Source organism: Scyliorhinus canicula, chromosome 3, assembly GCF_902713615.1.
Source record: "Scyliorhinus canicula chromosome 3, sScyCan1.1, whole genome shotgun sequence".
Classification (NCBI taxonomy): Eukaryota; Metazoa; Chordata; class Chondrichthyes; order Carcharhiniformes; family Scyliorhinidae; genus Scyliorhinus; species Scyliorhinus canicula.
Window position 1 is genome coordinate 177674042 of NC_052148.1, and position 26017 is coordinate 177700058.

Here is a 26017-nt window from a genome sequence, read left to right on the forward strand (position 1 = left end):
GGAGGAAACCAGAGCACCGGGAGGAAACCCACACACACACGGGGAGAAGGTGCAGACTCCACACAGACAGTGACCCAAGCCGGGAATCGAACCTGGGACCCGGAGCTGTGAAGCATTTGTGCTAACCACCATGCTACCGTGCTGCCATTTAGGGTAATTTGTAATTTAGCCCTTGGGGTCCAAGCACTGTACTCCTCCAAGGCCACTACATCCTTTTAATGGTGTGATGCTCAGAAGGGCTCGCAATACTCTAGGTGTGGTCTACCAAAGAATTTGTATAGCTGAAGCATATATATTAAATTAGTACATTCTTAAACAATGAAGTTAAAAAAACATATGAAGCTCTCTCTTTTCTCTCCCAGCAGCGTCACCTCTGCCTGCATGTATTGGTATTTAAAATGGACATCCAAGTACTGATCAAAGAGACATTGCTGCAATGGGCTCAGACACAATCTTACTCAGCAGGTAATTCCAAAATGTTTTATTGATAATATTTATTCAAACACAACAAAAAGCTAAAGCAAAACCATATTTCGCACAGATTCAATTTAATAATCTAATTTAATAGTGCAAGGGGAAGTGAATGAGAAGGGAAGATAGTTAACTTGAAGTTCATGCTCTGATGCGCAGATACATTTTGTAATCAGCTGGTTAGTCGTGTGCTGCTAAAATAATAACACAAACTGAACGTCACATTTATTTTCAAAAATTATATCAAACTAATATTGAAGATTATGATTTCTACCACACGAACATGGCATATGGCAAAATGTTTGCAGTTTTTAAATTTTCTGCAGAATAAATAATTAACATGAGGTTGAAATGCAAAATAAGGAAGTTAACATTTTATCTTTTTAAATGTTCCTCCAATCGATCTCATTGACTCACCCTAGAGGCAAGTTTGCTTAGTTTCATAAGCATATTACAAATAACTTATTCAACCTACGGTATTTGCCCAACTATTTTACAGGTCCTGCTGTTTGATGGCTGTAGACAAGTTAAAGGAACAAGCTGTGCTTTTTTTCTATATCCCATTCTCTTGTCACCCTCCACTAAGGATCAACATTGAGCAAGCTGTGTACTGCTCATTATCCAAAGCACACTTCAGCTGGTGCTAATGGAACTAAATGCCTGTCAGTGCCAGGAACAAGACAACACAGTATTAGTCTTGGTTACTTCATTATATCACTACACTTGGCAGTAAAATCTGGGCTTTCTGCCTCTCCCAAGAGATTACACGGCTTCCATGTGTGCTGGTGAGTGTATGTGTTGTGCGAGACAGGGAGAATGGACCAGTAGATTACTACTTATTCATCATTCTTCATATGTTCAAAGGAGAAAACATCTATCTTCAGTTCCCTCATTTAAATTTATGGTTACAGAAAGCGAGTGCAATACCTCTTTTCAGATTTTCGATGTAGCCGAACATGGGTGCAGTGGTTATCTTTATTAACAGATCCTTCTCTGGGGTGTCTTGATCGGTTGCAAGGATACTGTGAGATGACAGCAGTATTCTTCCTCCTTCTTCCACCTGCAACCAACAAAGAAGTATTGTTGTTATGTTATTGCTAGTAACATAAGCTGCTACTTGATGTAGGCTCTGCTGAAAGATACTCCAGACTCGGAGATAAGTTTAACGTATTTATTGAATGATTAACAATGTTCCTAAATGAGTTTGACTCTCTTCTAATCTGCCTCTAGTAACTCAGTCTATTCTGCTAACTATACAAGCTTGCTCTTGACCATGTGCTGGGGTGTGATGTTGCTGTTAATCAACCCTGTCCTACTCTCTAGGTTTAGAACATAGAACATAGAACGATACAGTGCAGTACAGGCCCTTCGGCCCTCGATGTTGCACCAACATGGAAAAAAACTAAAGGCCATCTAACCTACACTATGCCCTTATCATCCATATGCTTATCCAATAAATTTTTAAATGCCCTCAATGTTGGCGAGTTCACTACTGTTGTAGGTAGGGCATTCCACGGCCTCACCACTCTTTGCGTAAAAAACCCACCTCTGACCTCTGTCCTATATCTATTACCCCTCAATTTAAGGCTATGTCCCCTCGTGCTAGCCACCTCCATCCGCGGGAGAAGGCTCTCGCTGTCCACCCTATCTAACCCTCTGATCATTTTGTATGCCTCTATTAAGTCACCTCTTAACCTTCTTCTCTCTAACGAAAACAACCTCAAGTCCATCAGCCTTTCCTCATAAGATTTTCCCTCCATACCAGGCAACATCCTGGTAAATCTCCTCTGCACCCGTTCCAAAACTTCCACGTCCTTCCTATAATGAGGCGACCAGAACTGTACGCAATACTCCAAATGCGGCCGTACTAGAGTTTTGTACAACTGCAACATGTACTCGAACTATATCTTTTCCAGTCAATATTTGGAAAGTTAAAGTCTCCCATAACAACTACCCTGTTACTTTCGCTCTTTTCCAGAATCATCTTCGCCATCCTTTCCTCTAAATCCCTAGAACTATTAGGTGGCCTATAGAAAACTCCCAACAAGGTGACCTCTCCTTTCCTGTTTCTAACCTCAGCCCATACTACCTCGGAAGAAGAGTCCCCATCTAGCATCCTTTCCGTCACCGTAATACTGTCCTTGACTAGCAGCGTCACACCTCCCCCTCTTTTGCCCCCTTTTCTGAGCTTACTAAAACACCTAAACCCCGGAACCTGCAACAACCATTCCTGTCCCTGCTCTATCCATGTCTCTGAAATGGCCACAACATCGAAGTCCCAGGTACCAACCCATGCTGCCAGTTCCCCTACCTTATTTTGTATACTCCTGGCATTGAAGTAGACACACTTCAAACCACCTACCTGAACACTGGCACCCTCCTGCGAAGTCAAATCTGTGCTCCTGACCTCTATACTCTCAATCTCCCGTACCCCAAAACTACAATCCAGGTTCCCATGCCCCTGCTGAATTAGTTTAAACCCCCCCAAAGAGCACTAACAAATCTCCCCCCCCAGGATATTGGTGCCCCTCAGGTTCAGATGTAGACCATCCTGTCTATAGAGGTCCCACCTTCCCCGGAAAGAGCCCCAGTTATCCAGAAATCTGAATCCCTCCCGCCTGCACCATCCCTGTAGCCACGTGTTTAATTGCTCTCTCTCCCTATTCCTCATCTCACTATCACGTGGCACGGGCAACAACCCAGAGATAACAACTCTGTTTGTTCTCGCTCTGAGCTTCCATCCTAGCGCCCTAAAGGCCTGCCTGACATCCTTGTCCCCTTTCCTACCTATGTCGTTAGTGCCAATGTGGACTACGACTTGGGGCTGCTCCCCCTCCCCCTTAAGGACCCGGAAAACACGATCCGAGACATCACGTACCCTTGCAACATACCAAACGTGAGTCTCTCTCGCTCCCACAAAATCTCCTATCTGTGCCCCTGACTATTGAGTCCCCAATTACTAATGTTCTATTCCTTTCCCCCCTTCCCTTCTGAGCAACAGAGACAGACTCCGTGCCAGAGGCCCGTACCCCATGGCTTACCCCTGGTTTCTGCCGGTGGAAGAGGCAGAGCCTGTGTGCCTTGACCTTTTTATATGGGTTGTGTAGTATCCCCTTGTGGTAATGCCACCTCCTGATTACCCATTGGTTGCGTCCTGTTCTAATGACCCATTGGTTGCGTGTCTGCATGTCATGACATCTCTGGTGCTCCCTCTAGTGGTATAATTCATGAAATACACCATATGGTGACTGACATTTCATATTATTGTTTCAGTGGGCTCAGTGGTGTCAGTTTTTTCTAGTTCCTTCTCTCTCCATTCATCTTTGAAGGATAGAGACAAACTGCAGACCTGATCCCAAGCCTTCAGAAAGGCCACTTGGTTGTAGCGGTCATGGGTTGTGCCATTATGACCCAAAGTCTTTGCCATCAAACACTCCTTAATCCAGCAGTTCCCACATTACAGAATTCAATATTGGGAATTAATTCTTGTGGGTAATCACAGACCATCCAGAGCTTTCAGACCAATCAAGTAGCTGAACCCCAAAGAGACAGATCATAAAACACCTAATGAAGTTATCATGTCACATTGAGCGTTATTTAATTATTTATTTTAAAAACAACAGAGCATACTCATTCCAAATGAAATTAGTAGTTTCAATATATGTTGCATGTTCTGTAGTTATGGGCACTCCTTTGGAATCTATTACTAAATATAGAGGCTACTTCAGTTACACAAACTGTAGTTGGGTTTGGTTGGTACTTGCCTATGAACATGTAAAGGAGAGTATGACTGCAACGTGCCCAACCAAGTCAGCCCAAGACCATTTGAAATTGCTTCACATGAAACTGGTGAGCTGTGGAGTCAGGTGTAGTGCAAAATCTGTATGCTCAGATGGCTGTGGTGGCCTTCGTGACCAGAAACCTAGTTGGACTATTCATATAAATACTGTGGCTACAAGAGCAGGTCAGAGGCGAGGAATCCTGCAGTGAGTAACTCATCTCCTGACTTTCTAAAGCCTGTCCAGAATCTACAAGGCAGGAGTCAGGAGTGTGACGGAATACTCTCTTCTTAGTTGGATAGTGCAACTCCAACAACACTCAAGAAGCTTGAGATCATTCGGGACAAATAAGCCCACTTGATTGGCATCTGTTCCACAGACATTCACTCCTGCCACCACCAACACACAATAGCAGCAGTATGCACCATCTACAAGATGCACTGAAGGAACTTATCAAGCTCCTCAGGCAGCACCTTCCAAACCCACGACCACCACCATCTAGAAGGACAAGTGCACCAGACACATGGGAACACCACCATCTGGAAGTTTCCCTCCAAGCCATTCAACATCCTGGCTTGGAATACATTGCCGTTCCTTAATCTTCGCTGGGTCAAAATCCTGCGACTTCCTCCCTAACAGCACGGTGGATGTACCTACACCACATGGACAGCAGCGGTTCAAGTAGGCAGGTTATCACCACCTTATCAAGGGCAATTAGGGATGGGCAATGATGCTGGCCTAGCCAGCAAAGTCCACATCCCTTGAATGAATAAATAAAAAAGTAGGTTGGGTGAGTGGAAGGGCAAAGATAAACCAGAAGGGAAGGATGGATGTGGGCCAACAGCAAATTACAGTATTCCTGTGCAGCTGGAGCTAATACTTTACTCCTCTTAGCCTAACATTCAGATATAAAAAGTTTATTAATATAGATTTCCAGGATTATAGATTTCCTTTAAGGAATGCTAAGTAGACCACTGTACAGTCTGATAAACTATTTAGTGCTCGTGCTGCACATGTTCCACCAAGTCTTTAACCAATTTCAGAGAAGGCTCTTAAACAGGTGTATGTCCCTATTAGTACATATGAAGAGCCAAACATCTGTTTATGATGCCCAATTGCCACCTGAGTCAATATGATGCCTTGGGGCACGAACCTGAAAATATTGGCCAAGAGATGAGCAAAATAAACTTCAATTTTGCCCTCAAATAGTTAGACAACACTAACTGGATCAAAATTTAGTCCTGTGTCAGCATCATTAAAGTTAAGGTCTACGCTGAGTGATAAAAGTGAAAATTTACTTCAGTCTTAACAGCTCTTTGAGTTGCACATTGAGTTACATCAGGAAGAAGACTCACTCACTTGTGAAATGTGCATATGAAGTTAACAGGTAAGCCGGACCCGATTTTAACTCACTCACAGAGTTAAAATTAGGGTCATCGTTCACGTCTGGTGCAGAATCAACCCATAGATGTTCTCTATACTTACAGTGATTTCATCCCTGACGTTAACAAGTGGTGAGTAGTCCCTGGCAGTGGTGATGGTAATGGTAAACATTTGGTTGTCGAGGCGGTTGTTATCAACATCATAGACAGTAAAGTGGAAAATATCAGTGATGGGTTGATCATCGGTGTCAAAGTCTGTGGTGTATCTGTTTAGATAAGTAAGTTATGCAAATAGTGAGCATCATCAAAGATCTTAATTTAACAGTTATTAACTACAAATTTCTGGTATATATAACATATCTATATTACTCAGCATTCTATAGACATTGCATTGTGATGATGTTTACACAAAGCCTAATGATGGTTCAGATTTAGATTATTAAGAAAGTAAATTTCACTTCAAAGCAGTGACTGATGGTTAATAGTGCCTTGAGGTCATCATCATTTTATAGGACAGAAACATAATCTATAAATCATACCTCTTGGATAGATTCAGGATAAATCCACAGTGGGCAACAGCACAGAAGAAGGTTATTCAAGCCATCATCTCGGTTCTGACTCTCTTCTATATCATTTCAAAGCTAGTCCCAGTATAGAATTGCAAAAACGTATGACACAGAAAGGGGCCGCTTGACCTGTTCTTCCTGAACTGGTTCTTTGCTGTTCAATTTAGTCCCATACTTCAACTTGGACCCTTTAACCCTTCAAATTTGTTCTTTTCAAATACATGATCAATTGACTTTTGAAAGTTGCCATGAAGCCTGAGGTTTCTTCTTTTGAGATAGCATGTTCCAGGTCTTAACAACCCTCTGTAACATCATTTCTCTCCCAGCTCTTTTTCCAATTTCAATCCCAGCATCTCCAATCTCTCCACATAAGCGAAAACTCTCCTCGCTGGTATCAACTTATCATCTTGCACTACTACCCTTCAGGAATTGCAAATATGCACCCAGGGTCTTTCGCTACTTGTCACTGTCACAAAATAGTTGCATTCATATTATGCTGCCTCTCCATGCGGTTTCTCCAAAATGTTTGACTTCAGTTTTGTGGAACAAACTTGCTTCTGGCACAATGTTTTTGAAACTAGCTCAAAAGATCAGGAAAATTCGAGTTGCACTGAACACAAATTACACTTAAAATTCTGCAAACTATTTCACCAATGAATATCGGGGGGGGGGGGGGGGGGGAAAGGAGAAACTGCACCAAATAAAATTAGAGCAATCAACGTGAAACTCCAGGCCTGAGTCCCTTCAAATTCTGTATTTCCACCGATGATTTTTCTTTGTCCCTTTCCATGTCTACTTTAAACCTAATGATAAGTACAAAGGTAAGACGGTCTTGATGCAATTAATGTACAATTTTGGTCTTCAAATGGGCTGATAGTCTCAGGAGTTTAGAAAATGAGAGGTGATCTCATTATGTGCATGAAATTCTGAAGAGGACTTGTCAGGGTTGGTGCGAAGAAGCTGAATCCCCTAGAACCTGGAGGTCATGGTCGCATGATAAGGGCCAGGATTTAGCACCTGAGATTAGGAGATATTTCATCACAAGGTTCGGAATATTTGAAATTCTCTACCTGAGAGGTGGGGATGCTCCGCCATCAAATATATTCGAGGCTGATATCAATTTTTGGGCACTAAGAAAGAGGAAGCAGGGATGGGAAAGTGGATTTGGGGTAGAATATCAGCCATAAACTTACTGAATGGCAGAGAAGGCACAATGGTCCGTGTGGCTTAATCCTGTTCCTATTTCTTACGTTCTTATTATGACCACTATCATCCAGATGTTCTCCAACTGCGATGTATCTCATTTGTCATACTTCACTCAGCAGAAATAGACCCAAAGGTTTAATTCCTCATTGGATTAGAAACAAACTGATTAAGAAAGTTCATTTTATAAACTCTTCGCTCTCCTTGCTCTTTACTTTGCCCCCGACCCCAGCACCCCCACCCCCTGACTATATTATGTTATTAAGTGTCCTAATTTTTCAGATTTATTATTCTGGCCCCGTGTGACTGTCTGTGTGGAGTTGGTACGTTCTTGCCATGTCTCGGTAGGTTTCCTCCTGGTGCTTCGGTTTCCCCCCACAATCCAAACACTCAGTGTCCAAAGATGTGCAGGTTAGGTGGATTGGCCATGCTAAATTGCCACTTAGTGTCTATGGATGTGCAGGACAGGTAGGGTAACGGGGATAGGGCGGGGTAGACGGGAGAGTATAAATGGGCAGAGTGCCCATCCGAAGGGCCATTACAGACTCGATGGGCCGAATGGCCACCTTCTGCACTGTCGGGAATCTATAATTCAAGGGATCAAACAGGTGACATTGACTGTATGGCAAAGATGTTCAGGATTTTAACACATGCCCTTTCTTTGTGTTGGATGCTGATAACATTTCAAAATGTAAATCACCCACACCCACTCCAGCGGTTCACTTTTACATTCGGCATGTAAGCAAACATCTGTTTTGGAGAGATTTTCCGTGACGTTAAAAGTCGACTTAAATTTGGTATTAGTGCCAGTGTGAATGCCACACGCATTTTGCACATGTGACATTCTGAAGTGTGACTTCACTGAGTTTTAGAAGTAGATGTTGGACAATTTTTTGTGTTGAAAATTTATTTTGCCACTAATTTTGCATCTGTTATATCATGGTGCACCAACATATAATGGGGGCAATTTTGACTTAGTGAGTGGACAGAAAAGTACAGGTTTGCCGCATGTTACAAACTTTACTCAATTTCCATATGCAGCCCTCCCTGTTCCACCCCCTTGCTCGGATTTTTTTGATCCCACCTAAAAAGTGAAAATGACGCTTAATGATAAAAATGATGTGGAGATGCCGGCATTTGACTGGGGTGAGCACAGTAAGAAGACTTCCAAAACCAGGTTAAAGTCCAACAGGTTTGTTTCGAATCACTAGCTTTCGGAGCACAGCTCCTTCCTTCCTTATTCACCTGAGGAAGGAGCTGTGCTCCAAAAGCTAGTGATTCGAACCAAACCTGTTGGACTTTAACATGGTGGTGTAAGATTTCTTACAATGCTTAAAATGTCATTGCACAGATGGTGCCAATGCAACTGCGGATTTGAATTTGTGTTCAACAGCAGTGAAATTTGTTGTTGCACAAGATTTCTTTGTACAAATAGAAAATTAGCATCACTAGAGCTACTGGACCACGGAAGCAAATGCTTGGGCATTCTTGTTATTTAGCCCAGTCTTCTTGATGACTTGAGACCTCTAACTGATCAAAAAAAGGAAGTAGCATCTACTATGCTAATTGATAATAAAATGCATCTATTTTTATTGTAACAGTGGCATTACCCATTTCTTATCCAACAATCTAAATTCAGAGTCAAGTGTGTTTTTTCAAAATATGTTACATAAATTCTCACCAGGATAACCTATCACATCAAGTATCACGATGGGAAGAGGCTCTATCAACAATTCTGTAATAAGGTTGCCTCTTTAATTGACTAACTTGGGCCCTGGACTACCAATATACATATACATCTAAAATCATTCATCAGATTGGATTTTAAGTTAAAGTCAATCAGAAAGGTACTAAAAATTATAATTTGGCGGAAACACAAAGGTCTTCTTTTGCACAAACAAATGTAACCAGTATGTTGTATAAGTCCTGTAAAGTACATTATGTTCAACTAGTTTACCTAATTCTTTGGTTATTAATATCTTCCATCGTAAAAGTTGAAAATTCCAACAGCTCCTCATCACCATTCGTGAGAATACCATACATGGGCAGAGATATCAACTGAATCCGGATCTTATTGTCGGGAGAATTATTATCCTAGAGAAGAAAAAGTAAATGTTCAGCTACTTGGTTTCTTTTTAAAATGTTTTATCATTTTCCATTACTCAATTGTGAAAAGGTTAATATTTCTGGGAAACCCAAGAATGCTAATCCAACAACTACTGCATACAACATTCAGCTTGCAAGTGGGAAAATACTTTAACGTATGTGTAATATTATCTGATAGAGGACTCATGTAGAAATATGTTAAAAGTGTGGATGTGGATTAACACCTGTCATTTTCTCACACGGTGAGTAAGCTTGGCCTGATAGTCTGTTTGAGAGAATGGATAAGATTATTTTGCTCTTGGTGAATAGAAAGGAAATCTAAGCAAAGGTCTGTCTGGGCACTTCCAATGAGCATATTTGTTAGGATGAAGCTATAGAGCTAGGTGACGAAACATAGGGTAGTTTTCCCAAAAGGGAAGCAATTATGAAATAGCATTAAAGAATATTAGTAAGGGTAATTCTGGTGAATAAATGAACTGATCTCCAAAATGGACCCTGGGAGTGATTGCAAGGTAGGAATCTAACGGAGGGTCTTAGGTGATGTGTTCTTTCGCAGAATGGTGTATTTGCCAAAGGGCTTTTATTTCAGAAAGTAGAAGAATGAAAATCAAAAATTGAATAAATGAAACATAACAGAAAAAAACAAAAAGCGGAAGATAAAAAGCAAAAAGAAAAACACGCACACACTAGATTGAAACAAACCAAGAATTTGCAAAGATAAGAATATATGAGAAAAGTGAATTATCAGAAATAAGGTACAAGCTGGAAAAAAAATCACAGCAGAGATATGCTTTCTGTTAATATCTGGCAACCAAAAATTACTACAAGTTTTACAATGGCCATTGCAACAGAAGTATTATTTCTAACACATAACAGAAAAATAGAGTGCAGGAATGCATTATTTTTCTGGAAAGTTGATATACATAATTATATAACCAATGTGCCGAAAACGTGTTTAGGACAGAGTGCAATAAATTAAAAAAGAGCTAGTCATCTATCAGAGTACAAGAGTTAACATACAATGTATGCCAGATGAGATCTTGTTATAGTTTTCAAGCTTTTTGCGGGCACTGAAATAGTCAACAGAGATTCAGGTGCAAGCCTAGGTCCGTCACTATCTGTCGCTGAGATATGAACTTCCAACATTGTTGTTGCCGTAGTAATTCCATCTGTGACTAAGATTTGCATATTGTCCTCAGTTGTCAAGGTGCCACCGTGCACGTAATGAATCGCATTTCGTACCAGATCATCATGCGTGAAGGTATCGCCTGTAGAAAATGAGAAAGTAGATTAAAATGGGACATCAGTAGCAAGAAACTCTTAATGATAAACCCATAGCTGTTAACTGTATAAATTAAAACAAAGTGCAGACAGGTAGAGGGCACTCATTAGATGTGCACATATAAAATAGAGGCTTTAAGAGGCTGTCAACTTGTTAATTAGTTATATTGGTAGACTCGGGAGTATAAAATCAAGACATTTATTGACACTGGTGGGAGATTGTGGAGTTCGGAGCTGTACATGTGTAAAGTCTCCCTTTATGAAAAATTGTAAAACTGAGTAAAGATTGACTTCTGGTCGTCTCCTTACTTGATTAATATAAATTAGTCCCCCAAGTTTATTGAATTGGTTGCTCAAATAGTATTTATGACACAGATATAATATTTAAGTTCTCATTGGAAAGAAAACAATTCTTAGTAATCCGGGTTTCATTTTCAGAAACAGAAACATGAGCGACTTAAGGGAACATTGACAATTTGGCCAAATGGGCAGAAACCTGGCAGATGAATTTTAATGCAGAGAAATGTAGGTTAAGCATTTTGGTGGAAGAAACATGGGGAGACAATACAGGCTGAACGTTAAAACTTTTGAGGGGATACAGGAGCACTTGGGGTTCAAGTGCATAACTCTCTGAACGTGGCGAGGTAGGTTGAAACATTTGTTACGAAGGATTATAGCATCCTTGGGTTTATAAACAGAGGCATAGATTATAAAAGCAAGGAAGTGATGCTACACCTCTACAAATCATTGGTCAGACCACATTTGGAATATTATGTTGCTTCTCGGCACCTTACTTAAGGAAGGATGTTTTAACCCGAGAGGGAGAGGGAGAGAAAGAGAGAGAAGGAAGAGGAGATTTACTGGAATTATATCAGGAATGAGGAATGAGGAATTTTAGATATAAGGAAGGATTGGAGAAATTGGGCTTGTTCTCCGAGAGAAGAGATTAAGAGGTGACCTTATTGAGGTGTTCACAATTATGAGCAACGCTGGCACAGTGGTCAGCACTGCTGCCTCACAGCACCGGAGACCTGGGTTCAATTCCGGCCTTGGGTCACTGTCTGTGTGGAATTATAATTCTCCCCATGTCTGCATGGGTTTCCTCCGCGTGCTCTGGTTTCTTCCCACAGTCCAATGATGTACGGGTTAGGTGGTTTGGCTGTGATAAAACTGCCCCTTAGTGTCCAGGGATATGTGGGTTAGGTGATAGGGTTAGGGCTGGGTGGATGGACATGGCTAGAGTGCTCTATCGAAGGGTCGGTGCAGATTTGATGGGCCGAATGGCCTCCTTCTGCACTGTAGGGACTCTATGACAGGGTGATGAAGGACATTCTGTTTCCACTGGTTGGTATGTCAGTGACCAGGGGTCACAATTTCAAGATGGTCAGAAGGAGAGCTAGGAGTGAGATGAGGAGAAACTTCTTTACCCACGAGAGTTGTTGGGGTTTGGATGCGCTGCCTGGGAGAGTGGTGAAGGGGGATTCCATCGGAGGTTTCAAAAGAGAGCTGGATATATATTTGAAAGTGAATAATTTAGAGGTTACAGAAATAGGACTGGGGAATGAGACTAGCTGGGTAGCTCTCTTGGGAGCAGGTGCAGACACGATGGACAACATAGCATCCAGCTGTGTTGTAAACTTCTACGTTGGGCAACTTAAAATGTGCACTCTCTTTGTATAATGTGCTATTCAATCAATTGAGCCCAAGATATCCTTGGCATATAGTCCTCATATGATTTACAATAGTAACTTGTAACAGGAAAAGGATGATATTTTGGAAAGAATAAGTTGCTGCCATCTGTCTGTAATGTGCGCTTGGAAGCTAGGTTCCATGCAAATTTCATAGAATTTACAGTGCAGAAGGAGGCCATTCGGCTCATCGAGTCTGCACCGGCTCCTGGAAAGAGCACCCTACCCAAGGTCAACACTTCCACCCTATCCCCATACCCCAGTAACCCCACCCAACACTAAGGGCAATTTATCATGGCCAATCCACCTAACCTGCACATCTTTGGACTGTGGGAGGAAACCGGAGCATCCGGAGGAAACCCACGCACACACAGGGAGGATATGCAGACTCCGCACAGACAGTGACCCAAGCCAGAATCGAACCTGGGACCCTGGAGCTGTGAAGCAATTGTGCTATCCACAATGCTACCGTGCTGCCCAAATGAACGGATCACTAATTAAGAATATCTGGAGTGAAATTCCTCCCTTTGACAACTTTAGTGAACAAAATCAGTGTAAGTACAAAATGAGATTTACAACTATTTCAGTAAAATTATAGACAGAAAGAATCTCAGCAAATGCTTTAAAGATCAATGTAAAAAAACAGAAATACACAAGTAAGGTGCAGTGTCATCTCATTTTTCATAAAGACTGAAAATGGAATCCAGGACACTGGCGGCTACACAAAGAAATTAGTATTTTACTTGCTGCCAAGATTGCTCAATTAAATTATCTCAGGATCTAGGTATCAATCCAACTCATATTAGAGGGATAACATTTCTTTTGTAAACATTTTATGTGAACTGAGTTTAAGTAGTCTCAGCCTAGTTGCTAATAGGGTAGAACAATCCTGTAATTAAACGGGGCTCTGGGGTTTATTTTGGCTTCTGCAGGTAATGCCCTGCGAGTCCGCACTTACGCCATTCGTCAGTGCAGGAAGAGATCGGGGTGCCAGGTGGCAGTGCCAAGGTGTGTGGGCAGTAACGGGACTGCCAGGATACCACCCTACCCAGAGCCCATCCACCCGGTGGCCTGGCAGAAACCTTCCCCAGGTACCGTTACGTCTGGTCCACATTTGTATGGACCAGTGCTAAATTCAGCCTAATGGCTCACTTAAATATGTAAATCTGCGCCTCGTCCACCAGCGAGGGCGAGATCCAGATTGGGACGTCTCGCAGATCTCGTTAGATCTCACAAGGCATTCCAAATTCTCTTGTGAGATTTAATGGCCTCATTGCGTCATCGGGGCAGCAGGGTAGCATGGTGGTTAGCATAAATGCTTCACAGCTCCAGGGTCCCAGGTTCGATTCCCGGCTGGGTCACTGTCTGTGTGGAGTCTGCACGTCCTTCCCCTGTGTGCGTGGGTTTCCTCCGGGTGCTCCGGTTTCCTCCCACAGTCCAAAGATGTGCGGGTTAGGTGGATTGGCCATGCTAAATTGCCCATAGTGTCCTAATAAAAAAGTAAGGTTAAGGGGGTTACGGGTATAGGGTGGATACGTGGGTTTGAGTAGGGTGATCATGGCTCGGCACAACATTGAGGGCCGAAGGGCCTGTTCTGTGCTGTACTGTTCTATGTTCTATGAGTCAAGCGCAATGAGGTCGTTCGATTGTGCCCATTATCTTCTCTGCATGCAAATTTGGAAAACACTGCTTTAACATGTAACCACCTGTGTCAAATATTACCATGGGCCCCATTCACTGGCCATGCTGTATTAGTTGATCTCAGCCAGGGCGACAGTAAAGATGACATAATTGCCTTCAGTGTCTCAGAGCTGTAGTTGTCACTCACCTTTTACCATTGGCTGTCTGTAATCTGATTTAATCAATGTCCCAAACTGAGGGGTTTCCATCAGCTCAAACAGAAGGTCATAAGGGTAGGTGTCTGCATCACGAACTGCCAACTGGCTCAAACCTAAGCACAGAAACAAATTGATATTCCGTTAGATAATTGCACTAGCTTATTCTGAGCAGGTCTCTGAATGTAATTTTCTGTGCGTATTTTGGTCTTATTTGCTCAGAATTTTGTTAATGTTTGATTCACTACAACAATGACTGGAATTTTACACTTAGCCCCTCCACGCGGTAGTGAGCTTGCAGGCGGTGAAGGTGTAAAATTGCTTGTGGTGGTGGTTGCGTTGAGCGCAGGGAGTGCAATACCGCTCACCTACTCCAGTTTGCTGGAATCATAGCAGCACCCAGGGATATTTAGGGTTACCCACCCACTCTTGGGCCAATCATGGTCTTTAAATGACCAATCAATGGCCTCCTGATCACCACCTCTTTTTTTGACTGGCCTCGGCGAAGCAGCCACACTTAGCTTAGTCCCAGTGTCTGCCAGAGGCCAGGACCAGTGAAGGAGGGCTTTCCCTCAACTTTGCAGTTGGTATGGTGGGGCCACCACCTCCCTTGTTAAACAAAATACCTGAATAATGCTCTGCCATATTTGAGTTTTCAGATTTTTACAGAAAAAATAACTAGTTTACAGAAAGTTACCGTTGTAAATCAATGGGGATTCGGTTCATCGTCGACATGGCAGTGGACCAGTTTCTCAGTACTCACCACTCCCGGTTTTCCTTTTAGCAGGTAATTGATCTGCTAAAGCCAATTTCGCACTCCCGCTAAAGTCGAATTCTACATACAATTTTTGTACACACACTGATTTTACATTTGCAGTATTTGTCGTATGGCAGGGTTTTTCGCTTGGCAGGTTTTCTGCCACTAATAGGCTAGTGACAAGATTTCTGTCCCTCATTTGGGAGGGAGTCCCATCTCAAAGAACTGATTCTGAGTCTGATTGGCCAGACACTCCGTAGTCCCAGCAGTACCAAAACTGGGACTACAAGCATTCCCCAGATTCTAAGTCCTGGATTCAGGACCAGGGCCGGGATTCTCCCGTACCCGGCGGGGCGGGGGGTCCCGGCGGGATGGAGTGGCTGAACCACTCTGATGTCGGGCCGCCCCAAGACCGCACCTTTAGGGGCCAAGCCCTAACCTTGAGGGGCTAGGCCCGTGCCGGAGTGGTTGACGCCCCGCAGGTTGGCGGGAACGGCCTTTGGCACCACGCCAGCCGGAGCCGAAGGGACTTCGCTGGCCGGCGGAAGTCCGCACATGCGCCGGAGCGTCAGCGGCTGCTGACGTTATCCCGCACATGCGCAGGGGAGGGGGTCACTTCCGCATCCGCCATCGTGAAGACGATGGCGAACGCGGAAGGAAGAGTGCCCCCACGGCACAGGCCAGCCCACCGATTGGTGGGCCCCGATCGCTGGCCAGGCCACCGTGGGGGCACCATCCAGGGCCAGATCGGCCCGCGCCCCCTCCCCCAGGACCCCGGAGCCCGCCCGTGCCGCCTGGTCCCACCGGTAAGGTAGGTGGTTTGATTCCCGCCGGCAGGACCGGCATGACAGCGGCGGGACTTCGGCCCATCGCGGGCCGGAGAATTGCGGGGGGTGGGGGGCCGATAGGCGCGGCGCGATTCCTGCCCCCGCCGAATCTCTGGTGCTGGATACTTCGGGAAACGGCAGGGGCAGGATTCATGCCAGCCCCCGGCGATTCTCCGACCCGGCGGGGGGTCGGGAGAACCCCGCCCCAGATAAGAGCAGGGAAGGGAGTGGAGGTCAGGGGGTTGGGGGACTGGACAGAGAACCAGGAGAGGAGGGAGCATCTGCAAAGGGCACACTTGGAGGTGGAGGTCCTAATACTGAGAAGGGACAAAAATCAGGGGAGGGAGGATTCAAGCGCTGCTCCGTCAGGAGTTTCGAGCACAATGAAGGGTGTATGGGCAGGGAAGATGGCGGAGGAGAGTGGGCAGGGAGAGGCGGCCTATATAACGGTGGATACGTTGATGGAGGTGATAGTGGTGGAGTTCGAATGGCAGTTCAATAAATGCTTTGAGACTCAAGGGAGGGAAATGCTGGTGACCCTCAAGCATTCAGTGGAGGACTTGCTGGCCCCAATAAGGAAGATGCTTGGTAGAATGTCGGAGACAGTGTGGGAGCAGGGTGAGGTACTGAAAGGGATTGAGGTGGCACTATCAAGTGACAGTCACCAGCTCACCTCGCTGGAAGCTGAAATGGCCAAGATAGAAGATTGAAACAAGGCCCTGAGAGCAAAGCTGGAGGACCTTGAGAACCTGTTTCGGATGCAGAACCTATGGATTGTGGGGCTGCCGGAGGGTGTGCAGGGTCCGAGTCCAACAAAGCTCATAGCGGAGATACTGAGGAAGCTGATCGGGAGGAGGACAATGGCCCCCTATGACGTTGGCTAGGGTCCATTGACCGCTCCGGCCGATGCTGCGGGTTAATGAGCCGCAACAACACCGACGGGGGGAGGGCACACTCTGGCGGAGGGGCATCCACGCCAGATTTGGTTAGCTAGTGAATGGAAGTGGAGGGCAGGGGGCTGCGGCCTGCTGAACATGTTCAGGCAGGTTTTGGTGAGCCTAGGAAGTGTGAATAGTAGAGGGATAGGTAGAGTGGGGAATGAGGTGGTTTCAAGAGGAAGTGGTAGAGGAGTTTCTGGAAATGGGAAGGGGGAATCGGTTAGTTTACTTTTGGTGACTAAGGGGAGGGGGGTTGGAGAAAGAGCGTAAAGATGCCATCCTGTTTGGGCCCCAGAGGATAATGGGTAACAGCCCCCCTCCCCGCGCCCCCCCATCTGATTGGTGACACGGAATGTCCGGGTTTTAGGAGGCCTGGTGAAACGGGCGAGGGTTTTCGTGCATTTGAAGAGTTTAGAAGCTGATGTGGTGCTGTTGCAGGAGATGCATTTGCAACTGAAGGAGCAGGTAAGGTTCGGTAAAGGGTGGGTAAGTCAGCTGTCCCATTTGGGCTTTGATAGTAGGACGCGGGGATTGGCAGTTCTGATAAGCAAAAGAATCCGGTTCCAGACGGAGAAGGTGGTGGAAGATGAGGGTGGGGGAAAGGAGAGAGATATGTGATGGTGATGGGAGTGCTGGACGGTAAATCTGTGGTTTTGATCAGTGTTTTACAGCAAATCAGAATGATGTAGGTGTTATGAAGAGCATGGTGGTGGCGAACCCGGGCATAGACACACACCAATTGAATTTGGAGGGAGAACCAAATGAAGTGTTGGCTAGTGTAGACTTGAGAGATGAACAGACACTTCCAACACTGATGAAGGTTCAACTCAATTTTATTAACTACTTCTAACTAACTAACACACGATGACTGTGGGTCTGAATGATGCTAACTTAAACTAGAGACCTAAGCCTTGTAGAACCAGGTGATTCTCTCAGCACGTGGTGAGAGTCTGTGCTGGACTGGATGAGTTCTTGTTACACTGAGAGGCAGCACCCAGAATGAGCGGGAACCGTGGTGCCCTCTGCCTTTATAGTGTGCGTATTCGAACTGGTGATTGGCTGTGGTGTTTGTACACGTTGATTGGTCCCTGTGTGTGTCCATCAATGTGTGTCTGCACCATGATATACTGGTGAATATTATGACACCGAATACAGCCTTGAACCCGAAAGAGAACTGCTCCAACAGGAATGGGGAGGTTTCGCCTTCGGTGTTGTGGGAAGGCGGTAGTGAGAGGGGAGGCGATTCCATACAGGGCACAGGTGGATAGGGAAGCGAAGGAAGAATGCCAGCAGTTGGTAGGTTAGATATTGGAGGTGGATATTAAGTATTTGGAGGACCCTACCCCAGAGCGTTTGGCGAACAGGAAGCTGTTGCAGGCACAATTTGACTGGATGTCCATGGATAAGGCTGCGTGGCAGTTGAGACGGGCGAGGATGGGAGGATAGGGGTTGTCAAAAGAACAAATAAATGACAAACCATTGAAACTTTGAATCAGTACTGCATAATTCACTACCGTAGTAGCTTCTCCTACAAACCCCATGCCAGCACGTGTCTATTACAGTTGGAGATTGTGTAGGAATTGGGCCACTTACACCCGAGAGCTGGCCCGATTTTACTTTCCGAATTGGATGGGAAAGGAAGTGAGGTGGCAAACATAAAGGTAAAATAATTCCACCCTGTGCCATTTTCCTGAGGGTGGAGGTGGCAGTGGGCACCGTGCAGTCCTTCTCCTATTAACAAACTCATTTATATCGTGGTAGGATCTTGAAGAACATATCTCCGGAAGGTTTTAGAATTCTCAGCGATGTGGCCAGCTGCTGTCGGATTGCGCACGAGCTGCATGGCAGTGAGAACCATGAGATGGAAGCCAGCTGAGTATTCTGAGGTAAGTAAAATGGTTTTGCCTCATTTACAGTCCATCAGAAAATTATGGGTTCTGAAGAGTAACTTGTATCTCTGATCATTATAGTGAGCCATGACTATGCTGTGAATGGGAGATCTAAGAACTAAACAAGGTATTTTCCAAATGTTCACTTGGCATTATTAGACTTTCTGTGAGGATTACTAGCTTTGTGTGTGATGATAAGAGCAATGAACTGCTAGCGATGAACAAAAACCTTGTTACTCAAAGGCACTTCTTTTTGGACAATTGCAGGGAGATACCTGGGTGGTTGCTTACCCATCCTCTGATGGGAAAATATGAACAGCAGAAGTAAGCAGACTTTGAACCAGTAAATTGATTTGGACAAATGCCTTACCAATGGCTGCTCTTCCCCCCTGGCTGACCTCTATGAAAGGTTCTGATATTTGAAAAACAGGAGGTTGCTGATTGGTAGAGAGCAGATGAATTGTAAATTCCATTTCTGGGGATTTATGTTCACCGTCAGAAACTGCACAAAGAAAAGCAAACAAAGTAAGATCTCAGTCATCTCCAAATATATATGGCAAAATACATTCTTAACATTCTAAAGAAAGCCACAAACAAGCCTCAGGCATTCATAATACAGATGAGTTATTATGTGCTGTTTTTTCAGTCTCTTGTATTATGTTCATGTTACCATATGATATATGCTACACAAGAGGGGTTTCAAGATTGTACGTTGAACTTATGTGAGAGTAGATCCCTGACATGTATTTGAGGGCAAATTGCAAAACTTGTCAGAGTTCATATTCATCAGGACATCTGGTTTATCAGATTGTTGAGATGAGGGCTTACTGTGCATCAAACAGAAAATAAATAGATTTCTGGTGACAGCCATGGTTTGGGAACTTAATACCTGTAAGTGGGGTTCAGCAGGAAAGAGGTGCAGAAGGTGAGGTTCTTCCCAAGATTGATATGCCTGCTAACTACCAGACCCGGCAAAAATCGGTCAAAAACCTGGCTGGGGAATTGGAGGGACCTCGTGGCGAGCAACAATTGAGAAAATGGCGGAGGAGGAAGGGTCGATGCCAGTGGGAAAGTCATAGATGGAGCAGCTGATGGCTTCATCAGAGATAAACTTTGGCAACAGAGGAAAGAGCTGCATGGGACTGGCGAAGGCCATCGAGGGTGCAATAGCACCTCTGCCAGGTTCGATGGATCACTGTCTGTGCGGAGTCTGCACACTCTCCCATGTCTGCGTGGGTTTCCACCGGGTGCTCTGGGTTCCTCCCACAAGTCCCGAAAGCCGCGCTCTTTAGGTGAATTGGACATTCTGAATTCTCTGTGTGTACCCGAACAGGCGGCGGAATGTGGCGACTAGGCGGCTTTTCACAGTAACTTCATTGCAGTGTTAATGTAAGCCTATTTGTAACACTGATAAAGATTATTCTTGTTGTTGAAATCTGGCCTAATATGGGGTTTGTGGGACCTTCTTGGAGTGATCCCGAATCTAGGTATGCACCAATTAATTATGGGTGGAAATTTTAATTGTGTGATGGAACCAAGGGTGGACAGGTTGTACCCCAAGTCAATGGGAAGGTTGAAGATGGCAAAGGAGCTGGGAAGGTTTATGCAGCGGATGGCAATGGTTGACCCGTGGAGGTTTATGAACCCGGAGGGAGGGAGTACTCCTTCTTCTTGCATGTGTATAAGGTGCACTCGAGAATCGGTGTGGAGGTGGAGTATGCGGGAATCGTAATATCTGATCAAGCGCCACACTAGATGGAGGTGTGGCGCAGCGAAGGGCTGGTGCAGAGGCTGGGATAGAGGAAAGACTCAGGTCTGTCGGCAGATAAGGGGTTCTGTGAGAAGGGACAGGAGATGGAGAGAGGAGTATGGACGGCTGTTGGATGAGATGGTTGAGGTGTGCAGAAGATGCGCGGGGGCTCCCGCTAAAGAGTTGCTGGCAGAGAGGAAGAGGTTGCAGGGGCAGTTTGATAGGCTGATGATGGGGAAGGCAGTGGCGCAGTTAAGGAGGGCGAGGGGAGTTCAATACGAATTTGGGAGAAGGTGAGTCACATGCTAGCTCATCAGCTGAGAGGCAGGCTGCATCAAAGGAAATTTTAAAAGTAAGAATCGAGATGGGGAGGTAGTATCAGAGCCCGGGGAGATAAATGAGGTGCTCCGGGGGTACTACGAGAAGTTATATAGGGTGGTGCCAGATGGAGAGGTAGGGGGACATGGAACGGTTCCTGGATGACTTGGAGTTCCAGAGGTTGGAGGAAGAAGGAGGCAAGCATTGGAGAAGCCGCTGGGCCGGAGGGAGGTGATTGACAGTGTTAAGAGAATGAAGTCAGGGAAAGTTCCAGGGCTTTCCGGCAGATTTCTACAAGGCTTTTGCAACAGAGTTTGCACAGCACTTGTTGGGAATGTTTAATAAAGCACTGAAGAAGGGGTAGTGCCGGAGACACTGACATAGGCGCCGATTACAGTAATCCTGAAAAAATCCTGAACCTGCTATATTATTGTTGGGCAGCAACGTGGAGAAGGTGAGGCGGTGGTGGTGGCTCCATTGCCGTTTGCTCTGGGGAAGTACAGAGAGAATGATGGTACAATCGACGGTCAAGGTTTGGACCCAACTGAGGGGACACTTTAAATTGGAGGGGATGTCGGTGTTAACGCCACTGTGCGGGTTCCATAGGTTTAAGCCAGGGGAGATGAATGGGACGTATGGGAAGAGGAGGCAGGTGGGGCTCGAGAGGGTGAAGGACTTATATCTGGAAGGGGAGTTTGTCGGTTTATATGAGCTGCGGGAGAGGTTTGAGTTGCCACGGGGGAGTGAATTTAGATAAATGCAGAGGCGAGACTTCGCAAGAAAGGAATGGAAGATGTTTCCCAGGCTGCCGGGGTATACCCTGCTGGAGCAATTGCTGCTCCCAGTTGAGTCAGGAAAGGGTAGGATTGGAGATGTATAAGGCTGACTTGGGGAGCAGGGGGTTGGGGGACACAAGTGACGAGGATTAAATAATCAGCAACAGGATGACGGTTTACAGAAAAATGATCAAAAAATAAACTTTCTAGAGGGTCTGTGTATTTGGAACAGAGTGGAACTAAGCATGTTGAATTCATGGGCAGATTTTCACTCTGGGCTTCAGGACCCCATCATCAGACTCAAATAGGGGTCAGAAGCTTGCAACACGTGGAAAATAGCCAGTCAGCTGTGATTCACCCAAAATCGGCCCATTGGTAACTAAAAGGAAAGTTTTGCAATTCAATTAAGGATAGCAAGTGGGCCGACAGGAAGCCTTCCAGCCTGGAAACAGCAGCAGGATGCAGTGGTAAATAAAAGACCATTGCAGCTGCTCGCCCAATATGTGATAAGAACATCCCCTCTGAGGCAGCCTGCACCTGAAACCTGGCAAGCAGGGTGGCACTACACCCTCGCCCCCCCCCCCTCCCTCCCCCCCTCCCCCCCCCAACCCCCAACCAATTGCAAGGAACCTGGAGGCTAACTATAAAATCCAAGACACCTTAGCACAAACAGGTCTTTAAGTGCCTCAGGTGACTGGCCTTGCTGACACCTATCCTACAGTGGAACAGCTAGAAATTCAGCCCCTCCGTGTCTTGAATACAGATCCTCGCCACAAAAAGGGAAGAGGCATTTCCACACAGGTAAACTCATGCGTTTGTAGATCTCTCAGCAGGCACAGGCCAGTAATGGCATTGGGTTTGGTAACTTGTCCCTCCTCATTGTCTAGCAGTGGTTCCTTGCATGAGATTAGAGAGAAGAATGGACCCAAAGAAGACAAATTATCTTTTTTTTTAATCCTGGGAGATAAGTGCATTATTCAGTTATGGGTGCAATGTACACTAACTTAATTTAAGAGAAAATAATTCATATTGAAAATAATTTCAATAATTCATATCTCAACATTTTCTTCTCAGAAAAATGCAAATACTGTCCAAACAAATCCAAAACTAATTATCAGTAGAATGAATAATACAGAAATAAAAAAAGATTGTTACATTGGCACGATTTTGAACTGATTTGTGTATCCATGCAAAGGTGTTACCAAAATACCTATGGAGATTGTATGTTTGGAGGAACACCCATACCAACCAATATATAGTAAATATTGCTTGGATTATTAATACTGAGGTTCTTTGGTTTTCCTGTAAATGCATCTGTTGAAATGAAGATTTAATTTCTTCATTTATAAGATGATAATTCTACAATGTTAACATTTGATAGGCCATGCACATGTTGAACATTTTATTATTGATAATCATAGAAAATTAGCCTTTAGCATAAATCTGAGACTTGAACTGAGGCGTTAGGGAACATGCAAGAACCGAGATAACCCCTTTTCCTGAAAGTCTGGAAGATGCTCCTGAACACAGTATCGGATAGCCATCACTATAGCTTTCTTTCAGGTGCAAGAATGTTAAGGCTCAATTACACCACATTCAAAAGGATAGGGTACAACTCAAAGCCACCGCTAAGTATTTGACTGAGGGTGTTAGAAACTCATTTACTTGAAGCAGTTAGAGAAACGTTTATATTTAGGAACTGTATACCTGTGAAAGGGAAGCTCACTGACTCAGGCACACCTAGGAGAATGAAACCAGGTTCAAATTATATATTTGGAGATGCCCACTGTTCAAGTCACTGCTCATACATTGCAAAAATGATGAATCTGAAGCCAGTCTTTTCCTTAATTTAGGTTTATTGCCAAAACTATGCGGTCTAGACACAGGTTTCTCTTGTTTTATACACTTGCAATAATTCCCTTATCTTTCCCCAATTAGTGGCAGCTGCTCTTAATTACAACCCGAGCTCCATTGCAGCACGATTCCAATATTAACATACTATTAAGCAATAGTTCTCGGTCTGAATACCAAAACAAATTGAACTGTCTGGAATTAGTGGCTCACTAAATACAAATACATCAGCACCCATAATTAACTTTCAGGGTTTAACCTGTGAGACAGGATACGCCAATTACAAAGGCAAGGAGTAATCAAGGACAGTCAGCATAGGATTGTTATGGGGAGGTCATGTTGGGTGAAATTTTTTGAAGAGGTAATAAGGAGGATTGATGAGGGTAATGCAGTTGATGTGGTCTACATGGATTTTAGCAAGGTTTTTGACAAGATCTCACATGGCAGTGGGTCTGGATTAGAAAATAACAGCCCATGGTGACCAGGGGGATGTAGCAAACTGGATACAAAATGTTCTCAGTGGTAGGAGACAAAGGGTAATTAAGTCTATTTTTTTTGCAAACGGAAAGATGTTTTCAGTGGGGCTCTGCAGTGCTCAGTCTGAGGTCCCCTGCTTTTTGTGGTATATATTAATGATTTGGACTTAAATCCGAATTTAATCAAGACAACAGAAAGGTTGATAGTGAGGAAGGGTGCTGTAAACTGCAGGATGTAAATGGATTGGTCAAGTGGGCAGAACGTGGCAAATCCAGTCACAAAAACACCCATCATCCATTGCTTCCTTCCACTGAGGGAATTTTGTATCTAGTGACAAATGGAATTCAACTCACAGAAGTATGAGGTGATGAATTTGGGAATGCCAAACAAAACAAAGGAATGCACAATAAATGGAAGGATATTGAGAGGTCCTGTGGATGTCACAAGAACTAGGAGCAGGAGTAGGCCATCTGGCCCTTCGAGCCTGCTCCGCCATTCAATGAGATTATGGCTGATCTTTTGTGGACTCAGCTCAATTTCCAGCCTGAACACCATAACCCTTTATTCCTTTACTCATCAAAAAACTATCTATCTTTATCTTGAAAACATTTAATGAAGGAGCCTCAACTTCTTCACTGGGCAAGGAATTCCATAGATTCACAACCCTTTGGGTGAACAAGTTCCTCCTAAACTTAGTCCTAAATCTACTTCCCCTTATTTTGAGGCTATGCCCTCTAGTTCAGCTTTCACCCGCCAGTGGAAACAACCTCCCCGCATCTATCCTATCTATTCCTTTCATAATTTTATATCTTTCTATAAGATCCCCCCTCCCCCCGCATCCTTCTGAATTCCAACGAGTACAGTCCCAGTCTGCTCAACCTCTCCTCGTAATCCAACCCTCAACTCTGAGACTAACCTCGTGAATCTCCTCTGCACACCCTCCAGCGCCAGTACGTCATTTCACAGGTAAGGAGACCAAAACTGAACATAATACTCCAGGTGTGGCCTCACTAACACCTTATACAATTGCAGCATAACCTCCTTAGTCTTAAACTCCATTCCTCTAGCAATGAAGGACAAAATTCCATTCGCCTTCTTAATCAACTGATGCACCTGTAAACCAACTTTTTGCGACTCATGCACGAGCATACCCAGGTCTCTCTCCACAGCAGCATGTTTTAATATTTTATCATTTAAATAATAATCCCTTTTGCTGTTATTCCTTCCAAAATGTCCACAGATCTTTGAAGGTTGCAGAACAGGTCAATAAGACGTAAAAAACGCATATGGAATGCTTTCCTTTATTGGTCGAAGATAGCAGGGAGATTATGTTGGATCTGTATAAAGCACTATTTAGACAACATCCTGAGCACTGTGTGCAAGTCTGGTCACCTCATGACAGGAAGGATATAATTGCACTAGAGAGGAAACAGAGGAGACTGAGGCCAAGGGCCATAGTGCGTGGAATCTGATCATTAAATGGTTTTAAGAAGGAGATAGATATATTTCTGATTAAAAAAACACAGGTTAAAGGGATATGGCAACATGTAGGGAGGTGGATTTGAGACTAGGAACAGATAAACCATAATCTGATTGAATGGTGGAGCAGGCTCGAAGGGCTTAATTGCCGACTTCTGCTCCTAATTCCTATGTTCCTATATGGAGAGACTTGATTGGAACGTATAAGATTGTGAGAGGCTTGGAGATAGCGGATGGGAAGGGCCTATTTCCTTTAGCAGGGGGGTCAGTGATAAGGAGCCATAGATTTAAAGCAGGGGTGGGCAAACTACGCCAAGGTATTCTGCGGCCCACCAAGTCATTAAAAAAAAAAAAAAATTAAAAAAATTTTTTTTTTTTAAGGTTAATAGGGGGGGGGGGGGGGCTGTTGGGTTACTTACTGGTATAGGGTGGATACGTTGACTTGAGTAGGGTGTCATTGCTCGGCACAACGTCGAGGGCCGAAGGGCCTGTTCTGTGCTGTACTGTTCTATGTTCTATATGAGGCGCCCAGATCATAACCGGGTGAAGTAATTATTTACTTAATATACTATGCGGCCCTTTGTGAATTGTGAATTTCTGAATGTGGCCCTTGCACGGAAAAGTTTGCCCACCCCTGATTTAAA

General features: G+C 44.4%; 1 protein-coding gene across 1 annotated transcript in view; it reads right to left on the bottom strand.

Annotated features, from left to right (window-relative positions):
* The window catches only part of fras1 (Fraser extracellular matrix complex subunit 1), a 601677-nt gene that overhangs the window by 128315 nt on the left and 447345 nt on the right, over positions 1-26017 (bottom strand). The window contains exons 35-41 of the mRNA XM_038791813.1: positions 23274-23306; positions 19093-19224; positions 14305-14427; positions 10528-10775; positions 9359-9495; positions 5736-5898; positions 1399-1531 (exon numbers count right to left, since the gene is read on the bottom strand). Of these exons, the coding sequence (XP_038647741.1) occupies positions 1399-1531; positions 5736-5898; positions 9359-9495; positions 10528-10775; positions 14305-14427; positions 19093-19224; positions 23274-23306 (969 nt within the window). The remainder of the gene's footprint in view (positions 1-1398; positions 1532-5735; positions 5899-9358; positions 9496-10527; positions 10776-14304; positions 14428-19092; positions 19225-23273; positions 23307-26017) is intronic.